The sequence below is a fragment of the Empidonax traillii genome, unplaced genomic scaffold (genome assembly GCF_003031625.1).
Source record: "Empidonax traillii isolate 1590-97213 ecotype Southwest subspecies unplaced genomic scaffold, ASM303162v1 scaffold1344:size197939, whole genome shotgun sequence".
Classification (NCBI taxonomy): Eukaryota; Metazoa; Chordata; class Aves; order Passeriformes; family Tyrannidae; genus Empidonax; species Empidonax traillii.
Window position 1 is genome coordinate 25,410 of NW_020956537.1, and position 14,274 is coordinate 39,683.

At 34.7% G+C, this 14,274-nt stretch overlaps 1 protein-coding gene across 1 annotated transcript in view; it reads left to right on the forward strand.

The window, feature by feature from the left end:
• The window catches only part of LOC114069721 (ras GTPase-activating protein 1), a gene marked incomplete at its 5' end in the record, with an annotated part of 79,482 nt that overhangs the window by 23,607 nt on the left and 41,601 nt on the right, over window positions 1–14,274 (forward strand). The window contains 6 exons of the mRNA XM_027906708.1: window positions 1,036–1,156; window positions 3,087–3,243; window positions 5,481–5,568; window positions 7,729–7,806; window positions 9,686–9,843; window positions 10,128–10,204. Coding sequence (XP_027762509.1) covers window positions 1,036–1,156; window positions 3,087–3,243; window positions 5,481–5,568; window positions 7,729–7,806; window positions 9,686–9,843; window positions 10,128–10,204 — 679 coding nt within the window. The remainder of the gene's footprint in view (window positions 1–1,035; window positions 1,157–3,086; window positions 3,244–5,480; window positions 5,569–7,728; window positions 7,807–9,685; window positions 9,844–10,127; window positions 10,205–14,274) is intronic.

The window sequence follows — 14,274 nt, forward strand, 5'->3', positions numbered from 1 at the left end:
AGTCTTGTGTACTGTTTGGTTTAATCTAATAGATTTCCTGTTTCTAATTTTGAAATTTACTTTAAAAGATTTTTCACTAAATCTGTTGTTTTGTATGTTGTTTCTTTCATAGTATGTTATGGAGATTATATTGCGTTAGTAAAAACTTGGGTATTGCTTCTGTTGTCAGTCCTGCAATTCCTTTTACCAAAATGTTTTTCATCTTGCCTTTGTCATGTTGTTCAAAACCATGATTCTTATGGATATGCGGGAGGGAAGATAAGAGAGAAAAGCGAAGTATTTAGTATGGAGCTAGTGCATATATTACTTCAACTTGTTACTGTTGTCACTGTTTGATAGTCTTGCTTTTCATGTTTTATTATGGCTAAAGAAATTTTGCTGATCAGCCGACTTGGTAAGGTCAAACTTGGCTTGGCTTTTGGCCATTATAGCTGGGTATTTATATTTCCAGATCTTAATTTTCTATGTGAATTTATCCTTTTTCTATGTCCTGTTTCTATTTTCTCCTATTGCTTTTTGTTAGAATTATACTCATTTAGGACATGAGTGCTAATAAGATTAGTGAGGAACTGTGCAACATTGTGTGTTAATTCAGTTTTTATTGTAATCTATACCATTCTTGTTGATTCAGAGTTTATCATTTATTGCTCAGTCCCAAAATCCTTGGTAGAAGACAGTTAGAAGCTAAATAACCTTTGAAGATTTGTGTAAATTTTTCTTAAATCGCTGAAAGATGCTGCTTTCTATTTATTATTTAAAAAATAAATACAGATGTTACTCTTTGAAAGTTGGTCTGTATTTAAACCTTATTTTTTATTCTCATATTATAATTGTGGCCTAATAATTCCACAAGAAATAGTTATATTACATTTCTGGCAAAGGTATTGCATTAAATTATATTGGTTTGTTAAGACACATGAGAGAATAAAGAATTGGTAGCATTCAATAAAATTTCAGTTGCAACTTCATAGTGTGCAATTGTTTCACAGTGATTTCTGAGATTAAAAAAATGTTGATTTCTTCCTTGTTGACCAGCATCAAGAACAAGTGCTTAATGATACAGTGGATGGAAAAGAAATCTATAATACAATTCGTCACAAAACAAAGGATGCTTTTTATAAAAATATTGTCAAAAAAGGATATCTTCTGAAAAAAAGTGAGTTCTGTTTGATTTTATGAAATATTTTTTTCTAAAGAATGCAGATATGGATGCATATTTTGTGTAGTAGTGGTAATAGTGGAGTCAAAATTGAAGTGAGCAAAAGGTGGTAGAAAGCCTGTAAAGGGTATGAAAGGTTCTTTTTCCTTAAGAAGTACATAAATAGAAAGACATAATACATAAAATGACATGCAATAGAAAGATGTTGATTGGTGATTCTTGCCAGAAAAATCAGAAAACAGCACGAAAACTAAGCGCTTTTTATCAAAGGTTGTATTCAGACTCAAATGAAGTACACGTTCATAAAATGTATTTAAATTCAATACACAACTTGTTTAAATGTAGGCTGATCACATGAGTTAAAGAGAACTAGATTAATGTAAATCAGTACATTTGTTGGAGACCAAAGCTGGTTTAATTTTGTTATTTCAAGTTAGGTAATAAGTTTAATTTAAAATGTGTATTCTGGTGTACAAGGTATATTGAGACTTTTTTTAAGACTCTAACACTGGCACAGTCAACATAGTATAGAATTATTGGATTAATAACTGCCTGACTCATCTCAATATATCCCTGAAGAATTATCATTGAACAAGATTTTGAAGTTCTGAGGAAGTTAATTCCTTTCCAAGTGTCATGATTTTAGTTTTTCCTGTTTCCACTAAAGTCAATTAAAAAAACAAAACCAAAAACCCCATCAATAATGTTTCTGCGTATGACAAAGACAGTAGCTAAAACAATAAGTACCAGATAGAGATCTGGATAGTAAGCAAAAGTGAGAAAGAAGGTAAGCATTTAAAAATAGCCAAATTTAAAGATGCATTGAAAGGAAATAAAAACTAGATCCTCTGAATAAAGCAAGAAAGGCATCTCTTGAGAGTGCTAATTCTGAGAGAAGTTGTGGTAGGGTGAGGAGTCAGCTGAGAATGAAGTGAAAATCTTTACCTAAAAAGGATAGAGATAGTTTAAATGTGCAAGCAAGAGTACTGAATAGATGTGGAGATGCACATACCTGCATACAAAACACAAATTTAATAAAATCACTCTTCCATCTAGTTGAATATAATAAATGGATTTTAAAGTTACTTTTCCAAAACAGTGAGTACTAGTGCTTGTTTATGAAGGGCTGTGGTGGATCTATGATGATCAAGTTGAAAATTAAGGCTGAATGTTTTTCCAAAATGTGCTGTGGTTTCTATATGAGTTAGTTGCAGAAAGTTCCTTATCAATTGTGTTAAGTGGACATTAAACAGCAAGTGATTTTTTTTTGGTTTAGTCAGTGGCTAAATCCACATTTTACTGGTACATCTAATGTGTCTTCCAACAAACTTTGACATCTAAATCTCCGGTTATTAACTTTTTTTAAAGCTTTTTTTCTTTTTTTTTTTTTTCTAAAATGTGAAACTGGCCAAATTTTTTGATATATGTGTATTTGGGGCATGGTTCTGATCCAACTTTGCATATATTGTATTCCCATTTCTGGTTTTTAGTCATTTTGATTTAGGATATTGAGATGCAATTTGTTATGCTGATAAGTTGGTAAGAGTTTAGGAATAATTTTCTCACGTCAAGAGAAATGTGTTTCTTAATTAAAATAACCATAATAAATTGGATCACTTACAGCATCACACATTATTTGCAGACTGTATAGATTATAGTCTTCTAACTGATATGGACGGAGCTCATATGCACTTGTTTAATCCTGTTGAGATTAATGAAAATATTCAGTGAACCATCTAAAATTGTACTTGAATCTGTGAAGAGGGTCTAGTTTTAGCTACATGCTGAAAAAAATTGAGTATATATACTGATATTGCTTAAGCATGATTAACTGTGCGTTGTTCTTCTGTTTGCATTTTGACAAAAACCTTACTGCCTGCATTTTCTTTAAAACAGTACTGTAACTTCTTACTTGCTTTCCTTACAGGTAAAGGAAAGAGATGGAAAAACTTGTACTTTATATTGGAGGGAAATGATGCCCAGCTTATTTATTTTGAAAGTGAAAAACGAGCTACAAAACCTAAAGGATTAATAGACCTTAGTGTGTGTTCAGTCTACGGAGTACACGACAGTTTATTTGGCAGGTAGGGCACTGGCTTTTTAATTCTTCTACATGCAGCAGGACAGTAACTACTAGTTTGAGGCATATACAAGATACAAACAATATGTCACTAATGAGCAAGTTGGCCCGGCACAATAAACTTGCTTTTTGACACCTGAGCCCTGGTAACTGTCCACGTGTGGGTTTTTTAGGTTGTTTTGGGGTTTTTTTAGCTCTTGCTGATTGTTAAATGCAAGTATTATGACTCTTGTTTCATATTGCATTTTATTCCAGAGTTGGTGTAGATTGCAAGAGCATATGTAGACAAATTTGACTAATTAATGGTAACTTAAGCCATGGTAACTTAAGCCATGGTAACTTGATTGCTAGTAGCTGTTTGTAAACAACTTCTAGTAAGAAATTTTAGAACTTAGTCTGAAGATTTTCTCATGTAATATGATGTGATAATGATTTGGTATTTTGCACTATCATTTTTCAATATTGTGTATTAATTGTTCCACATGTATTATAGACATTAAAAAGATCGCAAAACAACTGTATTGAGTGTTTTAATCCTATTGAACCAAGAATTGATAAGATCAAGAACTTTGTCAGTTCCAAAAGATCTGCATTCTTTTGTTGACAGATAATAGAAAGCTAAATTAATTAGATAACATATCAGTGCTTTTCTATTTAGGAATCAATAAGAATCAGATTAGACCAATGTTAGAGAAAAAAGTTATTTCATATAAGCAAACATTTTAAAAATTATTTTTGCAGGAGAGCATTTTCTCAATTTCACTTACTGTATTAAATATGTCAACTGCAAGTGATGGGATTATTGGCAAAGATGTTGAAAATCAAACCACTTTCTGGTATCATTGATAACTAAGATCAGAGATCACACTTTTTTTTCATTGTTAATTACAAAAAAATGTGTGGTCCTGTGGGATATAGAAGAAAAAGATGCATTTACTCCTGCAAACGTTATTTTTTCATAACAGATAGAAAAACACATTAAACAGGTCTGGTTATTCCCTGCATCTTAACATTTATTAAAAGTTTTTAATCAACTTTAAGTCTTTTCACAGAGATAATACAAAGATAGGTGTTTAAAATTAGTGGCATTTCTTAAGCTGCAAAGATCTGTTGTTCTTGTACCATCTGATTTTTATACATTTCTCAATCATTTTGAAAAATCTGCACAACTATTGAAATGAAGAGCCATAGATATGAGAGTACCATTTTAAAAAAATCCGTATTTATATGTTCCTCATGAAAGTTCACAATTATGCATGAAGCTTTGGTGGACACTGTAAACAGGGAATGTTTTAGTTAATGGTGACTGTTGAGTAGCTTCTAAGAAACACTTTACCATGGGTTAAAATGTATTCAGATAATAAGTAACACTGAAAGTGTTGGTAGAAGGAGATGTATGATTGCACCTGCTTGGGAAAGCTATTGATGAAGAACTGTAGTTGAGACAAAATTCCTCTTGTAGTTTTTACCACCTACTTAAAATATTTTTCCCCTTTTCTCAGAAGTACAGTGAGGGCTGTAGCTTTGCATGTCTTTGACAATAATTTGAGTAGCCCCTGACCCAACTACTTCTTGATCCCCTCCTCAATCCTCCTGTGGGCATGGCCACCAAATGCCATGCCAGTAATTACTTAGTCAGTGGATAAGGGGAAGACTGAAATATCATTTGCAAGTGAAGCAAGATCCCTCATGTAACTCTGTTTGGGAGAGCCAAATTCCCTTGAAGGTAATGTGTGGAAGACTGTGAATCAAGTGTGCACATAAAATGGCAAAAATGTTATAATCACATTTAAAGCTTTAAAAGTTTATATGACATATATTTGATCATAATCCACTATATGTTTTATTGGTTGTGAGAGCTGTGGAATACATTCAGATAAAGAATTCCTTATGTTAATATAGTTTCCTGAACTGCTAAAACAGTAAATACATAATGCATGATTAAGTGGTTTGAATCTAATGCTGAATCTGTGCATCATTTAAAATGTTTGTGGTGAATAGTCCTCATAAAAGACTTGTTAATGTTATCAGGTGCATTTTGCCTCAACTGTAAGTCAGGGTACATGCATATTCAATACAAACTGTTCCAAGTTTCTTAAATATTCTGAAGCAAGCTAGGTGAACTGCAGTGCAGTTTTGTTGAAATTACATAATTCATTCCAACCAAAATGCACTTTTGAATCATGTAGAGATTTTTCTTGTTGTTTTTTTCCCAACATTTTTGTTTTGTTTGTTTTTAAGGCCAAACTGTTTTCAGATAGTAGTTCAGCACTTCAGTGAAGAGCATTACATCTTTTACTTTGCAGGAGAAACTCCGGAACAAGTACAGGTGAGAGCTTTTGTTGGTAAATATAATTTTAAAAGCAATTTTTTGTTTTGTAGTGTTTAATGTTACTATCCTTCTCTAATAGAAAGCCAATGTGCAACAAATGGTGGCTATGTCTACATTAGCATATATTACCACGAAAAAGTAGCAGATCTGTAAGGGATATAGTTAGTGCTGATAATCCAGCACCTACATTACCTATGCATTAGTGATTCTACTTTGGACAATTTCTAGTCTGGTCCTATAGACTGAACTTCCATTAGTTTCCATTAGATATTTCTGGAGAATATATTTTGGAGAAGTTCAATGCAAAAAAAAATTGTTTGCTCTCCAGCACTTTTCCAAGTAATGAACCAGAGCATGGTAAGTGGGAATTTTGCTTCAAGAGCACATTCCTGATAAGAACAAAAGTGCTAATGCAGGTATGCCCACCAATCAAAATCTGTCAAACCATTTTCCTGTTCATAACTCAGTCATTCTTTAGGGTCTTAGGCTCTGATCTTGCACAAAAAATAAGGGGGGGGTTGTGTTTTACATTGGTATCAGTTATTAGCTCTCTAGCAATAATGTTTACTGCTTAAGAAATGTAGTAATGGAGTTTAATTCTCTAAAAGTCACTTACCAATAGGAGAGCATATGGAAGATGTGACTATGTTTTTATTCCTGAAGTTATTTTGGTATTCCAGAGCTCTGAAATAGACATTTTGTGTCAGAAGTTAAGCTATGCATTTGATTTTATTTAAGAATGCATTTGATTCTATTTAAGAATGCATTTGATTCTATTTAAGAATGTGTAGTAGGCAGAATATTCTGTCGGGACAGGCAGAATATCCTGTCCTGTTTTCTGAACATTTGGTTTAATCTGCTTTGATTAAGATTTGCTAAACACTTAAGATGTTCACTGCATTTATACAGAATACTGGGATTTCTTATATAAAATGATTCTGGTTCAGTAAGTCAGATGTTTTACTGATGCTTCTGTTCTCAGAAGTTACAGCTGTCTGTACTTTGTAACATTTCACAGAAGAATAGTTTTGTTGGCATACTAAGAAAAATTTGATGGTTTTCATATAATGTGGTAAATATCAAAGCATCTCTCCAATGGATTGCATGTTGTCTGAGGTTTGTACAAACCATTAAGTGAATGTAATGTAGAGTGTTAGCCTCATATGCTAGTGTCATTATGTGTACTATGGTGCATTGTTCATACTTGCTGCTGTAAACTTGTTTAAGGGGATAGGTTTTCCTGTTACAAGGGGGAATAAAGATGACTGTATCTAGGAAATATTTAGATTAATTTAGAGTGTTTAGTAAGTTCTATGGTTCTCTATTTGCTTTTTCTTATTTGAGTAAGAAAGCAAGCTAATAAAAATTTAATGCATAGTTGACAGTTCCCCCTTTTGTGGAAGGTTTTGAAAGCCTAAACTTTACTCCCAAAGTGGTTTACCTGAGAATAGCTACAATAAAGAATGTACCTATATTTTAAAAATTCAATTGTACTTTGAGAGTAGGTAGCAGATATTTGAACTATATCTTTATGAATGTTAATCAAAACCTAAATGTCGTGCTTCATGAGAACTTAAAAAATTTGAGGGAGTGGCATGTGAAAACATAAGAAATGTGACTATAACATCTTCCACCCTCCCAAGTATCTACTATGCTTTATGTATTTGTGAGGAGAGATAATGGGGGTGAAGGTTATACTTTTCAGTGTTTTTCTGTTCATGCTGCTTTGTTTTTTGTTTGAAGCATATGGAGTAAATACAACTGCATATAAAAATAGAGGAGAGAACGATCAGAAAAGTTTGACTTGTCTGGTATTTTCTCAGAAGCATCCAAGTCTTACTTCATTTTACATACCATTTTTTATTTAAGTATGACTAATCTGGAAAATTGATAAAGGTCACACTCTATATCCATTAGTAATGCTTGATATTTCTAAAAGAGAAACTTTCAGATTTGCAAATGTCTATTTAGCTTTACTGAGACCTATATGAATTTTGTTTTACTACTCAAATTTTCATACTTTGAGTTGCATATAAATTGGTTCTTTTTAAGCTTAAGAAACAACTTCAGATACTTTTTGATATGTCAGTTCTACTGCTACCACTACTAAGCTGAATCTGACTTTTTGTTACACTATTTTGTGCCTTTATCTCTTAGGACTGGATGAAGGCTCTGCAGATGTTTTGCAGTTTAAGAAAAAACAGTCCAGGGATGTCAAATAAACGCCTACGTCAGGTGAAGCTATATAGATATGGGGGGGGGGGGGAGAGGGAGAGAGGTTGCCTCCTTGTTGCAAAATGAGGATATCTCAGAATTTTCCATTCAACAATAGTAAATCCTGAATGTTCTTTCTTTTTCTTGGAGTTATGCAGTACCTTTGATAAAGCAACTGGAATGACTTCCACTCTATTATAATACCTATATACACAAAAAACAAAATGGTTTTTAGGCAATTGGCAGATGCTTTGCTAGGTATTAATTTCTGATCACATTTGAGTAAAAGTGTCAACAATTCAGCATTTGTATTGTCTTACTCTTACAATTCAGCAGATTTGACAGACTTATGTCACATGTAACCAAAATAATATAACTAATATTATTCATTTTCCAGTGACAAATACATGCTAAACTGTGACTATGGCATAATTTCTTTTGGTTCCTTGAGAGTACTGTTGTGGCCAGAATTTCTTTCAGAGGTAAAGGAGAGATATTCGTAAATGACTAAGTGATGATTGAAGAATAACAGGAATCAAGAATCCCTGGTATCTTTGAATGCTATAATGTTGGAAGTAGCTGTTTTACCAGTCTATAGGAAAAGGAATACATTTTATTATTTTTTTTTTAGGAAACGCAGAATTATTCTGTGGTCAACCATAAAGGTGATTGAATACTTCTGAAGGACTAAACTAAATTAGGTCAATTGATATATGAACTGGCAGAAGAAATTGGGAGCCAAAAAAGCGAAGCACCTACAGAGTGATCATCTGAAATAATTCTGTACTTGCAAACACAAAGCAAATATTAGACTGCATAAAGGAATAGTATAGAAGATAGATGCTATTTAATATTTATGGTATTCTCATTTAGGATACAGTTAGTTTTGATCATCTTAAATGTCTAAAGAATTTGAGAAAATTATTTTCATTATAGACTGGAATGAGTAAAATAATTTCCAAGGAAATAAGTGTGGCAAGTCCAACATCCTGATCAATTCAGGGCTGACCAAAAGTTAAAGCATAGTATTAAGGGCATCATCCAAATGCCTCTTGAACACTGACGGGCTTGAGACATTGACCACCTCTCTAGGAAAAACCTGTTCCCAGTGTTGGACCACCCTCTCGGTAAAGAAAAGTTTCCTAATGTCAAGTCTGAACCTGCCCTGGCACAACTTTGAATCATTCCCACATGTCCTATCACTGGATACCTGGGGGAAGAGATCAGCATCTCCTTCTCCACTTCCCCTCCTCTGGAAGCTGAAGAGAGCAATGAGGTTGCTCCTCAGCCTCCTTCCCTCCAAACTAAACAAAACGAGTCCTCAGCCACTCCTCACAGGACATTTATTCCAACCCTTTCACCAGCTTTGTTGCCCTCATCTGGGCACATTCAAGGACCTTTACATCCTTTTTAAATTGTGGGGCCCAGAACTGCACACAATACTCAAGGTGAGGTTGCCCCAATGCTAAATACAGAGTGATAATTGTCTCTTTTAACCAGCTGCTTATGCTTTGTTTGACACACCCCAGGATGTGGTTTGCCCTCTTGGCTTCCAGGGCACACTGCTAATTCCACTTGAGCCTAATCTGTTAGGAAAGCACGAAATACAGCATTGTGTTTGGATTTGTCCATGGTTCTTACTTAAGATACAAGTCTTTGACTTCAGTAGAATTTTCTATGCATAGAAAAGTTAGTATTTGCAAATCTTAAAATGATGGTTTTGAAAGTAAAAAATAAGTTAAAATTATGGTGCTGGAGGTTTATTTTCAAGTTGTTGCTCTTAATTTGTCCCTGGTGTCTCTTAAAATCTTGTTTCATTATTCCTTAACATTAAGCCTTCAAAGGGGGGGGATTCCATTCTTTTTTAAATAAGTAAATAAATTTTGTGTATTTTCTTTAGGTCAGCAGTCTTATTTTGCATGTAGAAGAAGCTCATACGCTCCCAGTAAAACATTTTACTAATCCATATTGTAACATCTACCTGAACAGTGTCCAGGTAGCAAAAACACATATCAGGGAAGGACAGAACCCTGTATGGTCAGAAGAATTTGTCTTTGAGTAAGTTTTACTCTTATTGAATTAGTGAATTTCACTTGAAAGTTGCATTGCATTTAAGATTCTTTGCACTGTACTGCTTTGTATATGCTTTAAAAAAATACTGTATGCATGGTTATACAGGAGTCACAAATGCATGGATAGAATTTTATGTATGCATCTAAGTATCTTTGTTAATATGATTGTCTTTTGCTGGTCATGAGAACTCAGGATTGAAATAACTTTGGAATAAATTTAAGTATTGGTCAAGTATAGTATTAATTGAGGCTTTTTGTCTTTTCCCCCAGCGATCTTTCATCTGATATTAATAGATTTGAGATAAGTCTTAGTAACAAAACAAAGAAAAGTAAAGATCCAGATATATGTAAGTATTTTTATGTAAAAGATGCATATATATTGCAACAATGGATACAGTTTTCATTGCTCTGTCAAATATTGTCACAAGAGAATTAAGTATATTCTGTGACTATCACACAGCTGTATTGGTATGTTTTAGATGTCTATTACTGACTCTAATGTTTTTACAATAAGAACCTGCATGTCTTTTAGTAGTAAAATACACAGTATCTGATGGCTTTTCTATCTGTATTCCAGTATACCTATTGTGTTATACTGTGACCATGTTTGAAAAAAAAAAAAAGAGCAGATGTCAGAATTAATCTCCTTCATAAAATGTTCTATTTCATTAATTTCTTTATTTTGTTTTAAGCCCAACTGTGTGGAATTACTTTTGTCCTTTTTGTTGCTTCCAGTGAGAAAGAGGGAAGAACAGTAGTACTTTCCTCACTTGAAAAAAAAAAAAAAATTCCAACTTTACAGTCTGTAGAACAAAATTTGCCTCAGTCCTTGTAGCATCCTGTTTTTACCCTTATTCTATCTTATCTGTGTTCCCAGGAATTTACTTTCCTCCTGTTATGTACACAGCTTCTTCAACTGTTTTGTTTCTATTTTTCTATTCCAGAAAACTACTAGCAAGATGGTAAGACTTATCAGCTTTCAAAAAAAAAACAACTCCTCCCCCAAAAAACCCAGCTCACCAAAACAAACCCTCACCCAAAAACCCACACTTGAATTCTGAGCCACACAATGTGGTTTTTTGGTTTTCAAGATATTTTCTTTCCCATCACAACTGTCTTGTAACTTCATCCCTTTGCTTCCTCTGTTGCCTGCAGAGCAGACACCCTCTCACCCAAGAGTTTTTCCAAGTACTTTTGTGTTTAGACCTGTCCCAAAGCCTAGCACAGTATTTATAATCTGTTGCTGTTGGTTTTGGTTTGCATGTATTGTGTTACTGGCCTGTTGTTTGTCTCAGTGTCAATTTCTTTTTTTTTTCCTCTCAGAGAAGAGATTTGTAAGGAAACTTTGACCAAAGTAGAAGAATTACTTTGAAGACTGAATGCTCTTGCCAAACCTAATTCAATTTCAAAACTGTTGCACTTTCCTCTAGGTAGAAAATTTTCTGCATAGCAGAAGGAAAAAATGTGTTTCATTTGACAGACAGAAGGACTTTCTAATTGCTGTGTTATTGCATGGTTTCTATGCATTTGAGCTAGAAAATTCTTTATTTGGGCCAAAACTTTGGTTAGTACAAGACCCTTTCAAAGGATAATTCATGAATGGAATACTTCGATAACTTCTTTTAAGGTGTTTTTGTAGTTTCTTTCTCTCTGTGCAGATTAAGGAGACTGTGCTACATGTAGATGTATCCAACTGGTGGAAGGTTATAGATCCCTTTCTTATCTAGGTCAAGAGGATTGGCAATGTTTCTTGATCATGGTTAGGTAGACTCTTAGAGCATAAACTTAAAGTCCTTTCATTTTGGGATAAGGAATAGACCCTATCAACTTGAATTAACAAACATCTCTGCCTACATCCCCATCCCTATTAAATATTTGAAGTATATGAGGAGAAAAACTGAACTTAACAAGACCTTATCATAGAATCATAGAATTAGCCGGGTTGAAAAGGACCTCTGAGATCAAGTCCAACCCTTGATCCACTACCACCATGGTTACTAGACCATGGCACTGAGTACCACATCCACTCTCATCTTAAAAACCTCCAGGGATGGACAATCCACTCCCTCCCTGGGCAACCCATTCCAATGCCTGATTACCCTCTCTGTAAAGAATTTCTTCCTAATATCCAACCTAAACCTCCCCTGGCAGAGCTTATCCAACTTGCCTGTGTGCTATGTTGCCTAAACCTCCAAAAGCAGGAAAACGGGTTGATTACCGCTCTGAACATTTCTCCTTTGTAGCAACAGTTATTAAATGTGGATTGCTCTGAAGTAGGAGTAATGTGAGGTCTATATTTTTTCAGTATTTGTGGTGAGTTGACCTTGGCTGGCTGCCAGGTGCCCACCAAGTGGCTCTCTCACTCCCCCTCCTCAATGGGACAGGGGGAGAAAATAAGATGAAAAACTCATGGGTCAAGATAAAGAGTTTAACAAAGAAAAGCAAAGGCTGCATGCAGAAGCAAAGGAAAAGAAGATTAATTCTCTATTTCCCATCAGCAAGCTATGTCCAGTCACTTCCTGGGAAGTAGGGCTTTCAGTATGCATAGTGTTTGCTTTGGAAGACAAGTGCCTTAATAATAAATGCCCCCCTCCTCCTTTTTCTTAGGTTAGTATTCTTCTTAGTATTTCTGAGCACACCATATGTTATGGGATATCCCTTTGGTCAGTTTGGGTCAGCTGTCCTGGCTATGTCATAGAATTGTAGAATGGCTTGGGTTGGAAGGGACCTTAAAGATCATCTAGTTCCAAACCCCCTGCCATAGGAAGGGACAGCTTTCACTAGACCAAGTTTCTCAGAGCTCCATCCAACCTGGACTTGAACACTTCCAGGGATGGGGCATCCACTACTTCTCTGGGAAACCTGTTCCACCTGCCTCACCACCCTCACAATTAAGAATTTCTTCCTAATATCCAATCTAAATCTACTCTCAGTTTAAAGCCATTACCCCTTGTCCTATTTCTACACTTCCTGATAAAGAGTCTTTCTTCATTATTCCTGTAGGCCCCCTTTAAGTACTGGAAGGCTGCTATAAGGTCTTCCCAGAGCCTTCTCTTCTCTAGGTTAAGCAATCCCAACTCTCAGCCTTTCCTCATAGGGGAGCTGCTCCAGCCCCTGATCATCTTTGTGGCCTCCTCAGGACCTGCTCCAGAAGGTCCATGTCCTTTTTATACTTGGGGCCCCAGAGCTGAACACAGTACTCTATGTGGAGTCTCATGAGAGCAGAGTAGAGGGGGAGAATCACTTCCCTTGACCTGCTGGCCATGCTGTTTTTTATGCAGCCTAGGATACAATTGGCTTTCTGGGCTGCAAGGGTGCCTTGCCTTTGTCTCTTTCAGATAGTTTGTAATTGCAGTAGTGCCACAGCTTGGTTTTTAAGTTATTTGAGAATATGCAGCTGAAGGACAAAAAATGTCACTGTGATACACATATATCACTTCTGTGACAGTGGGAAATAAGCCTACTATGGCAGGTTATATACTTGGTTCCTTCTGTCCCTTATTCTTCAGGCAATATGTGCTAAACATATTAAGTACTGTATGTAAGTACTCTTGCATCAACATGGGTGGACTTTGAACAAGGGGGAGAAACTATGGAGCCTATCAGGTACTTGTTAATGGTAGTAACAACATACTGTCTACCAACACTACGTACGAAAAATAAGTTGTTGGCAGCCCCTTATTTGAAGAACAAAGTGTAAGAGGTTTCAGTCCTTAACAGCTCCTCACTGCCTTGTAAATGGATTGTGCTAACATGTGAGTGAGCTGGGGGTTGGAAAGCCAGGATTTAATATGTTTATCATTGATTAATTTCTTCTTTGTCAACATTTAAATAAGCTTTTATTCTGAATCAGTAATTGTAAGTGTTTTTGGGGTTTTGGTTGGTTGGTTCTGATTGGGTTCAACAAAGGCTTCATTGTAAATTTAAATTCATTTCCATTCTGAAGAAAACATAAGTTTGAACCATTTTAAGTTTGATTTCCAGATTATAATTATCAATCATCAAAATATAAACTTGTTACTAAATATTAATCACTTATCTTTATTTGCAAATAAACCATTTAGAAACCTCAGGTTTACCTTTTTTTTTTTGCTAATGTTCATCACATACAATATTCTTGGTTCAAGGTTGTTGTAAATAGCTTTTAACTGTGCTTGCAGAGAAGGGATAAACTTTTTGGGGTTTTTCTTTATATTTGTTATTCTATTATAATGTGCTAGACTGCAAAGTGTGAACATCCTTAAATTCTCAACTAATGGCAGTCTCTTATTGAACATAGCCTAATAGTTAAATATACCTTGCTAAGTAGCAGAAAGTGTTCCTTTAAAGTTTTGGAATATAAATTATGATAACAAGTATTCAGCAGTCCATATATTGATGTTTCAATCTTTTAAGATCAAAATAAGATTATAATATT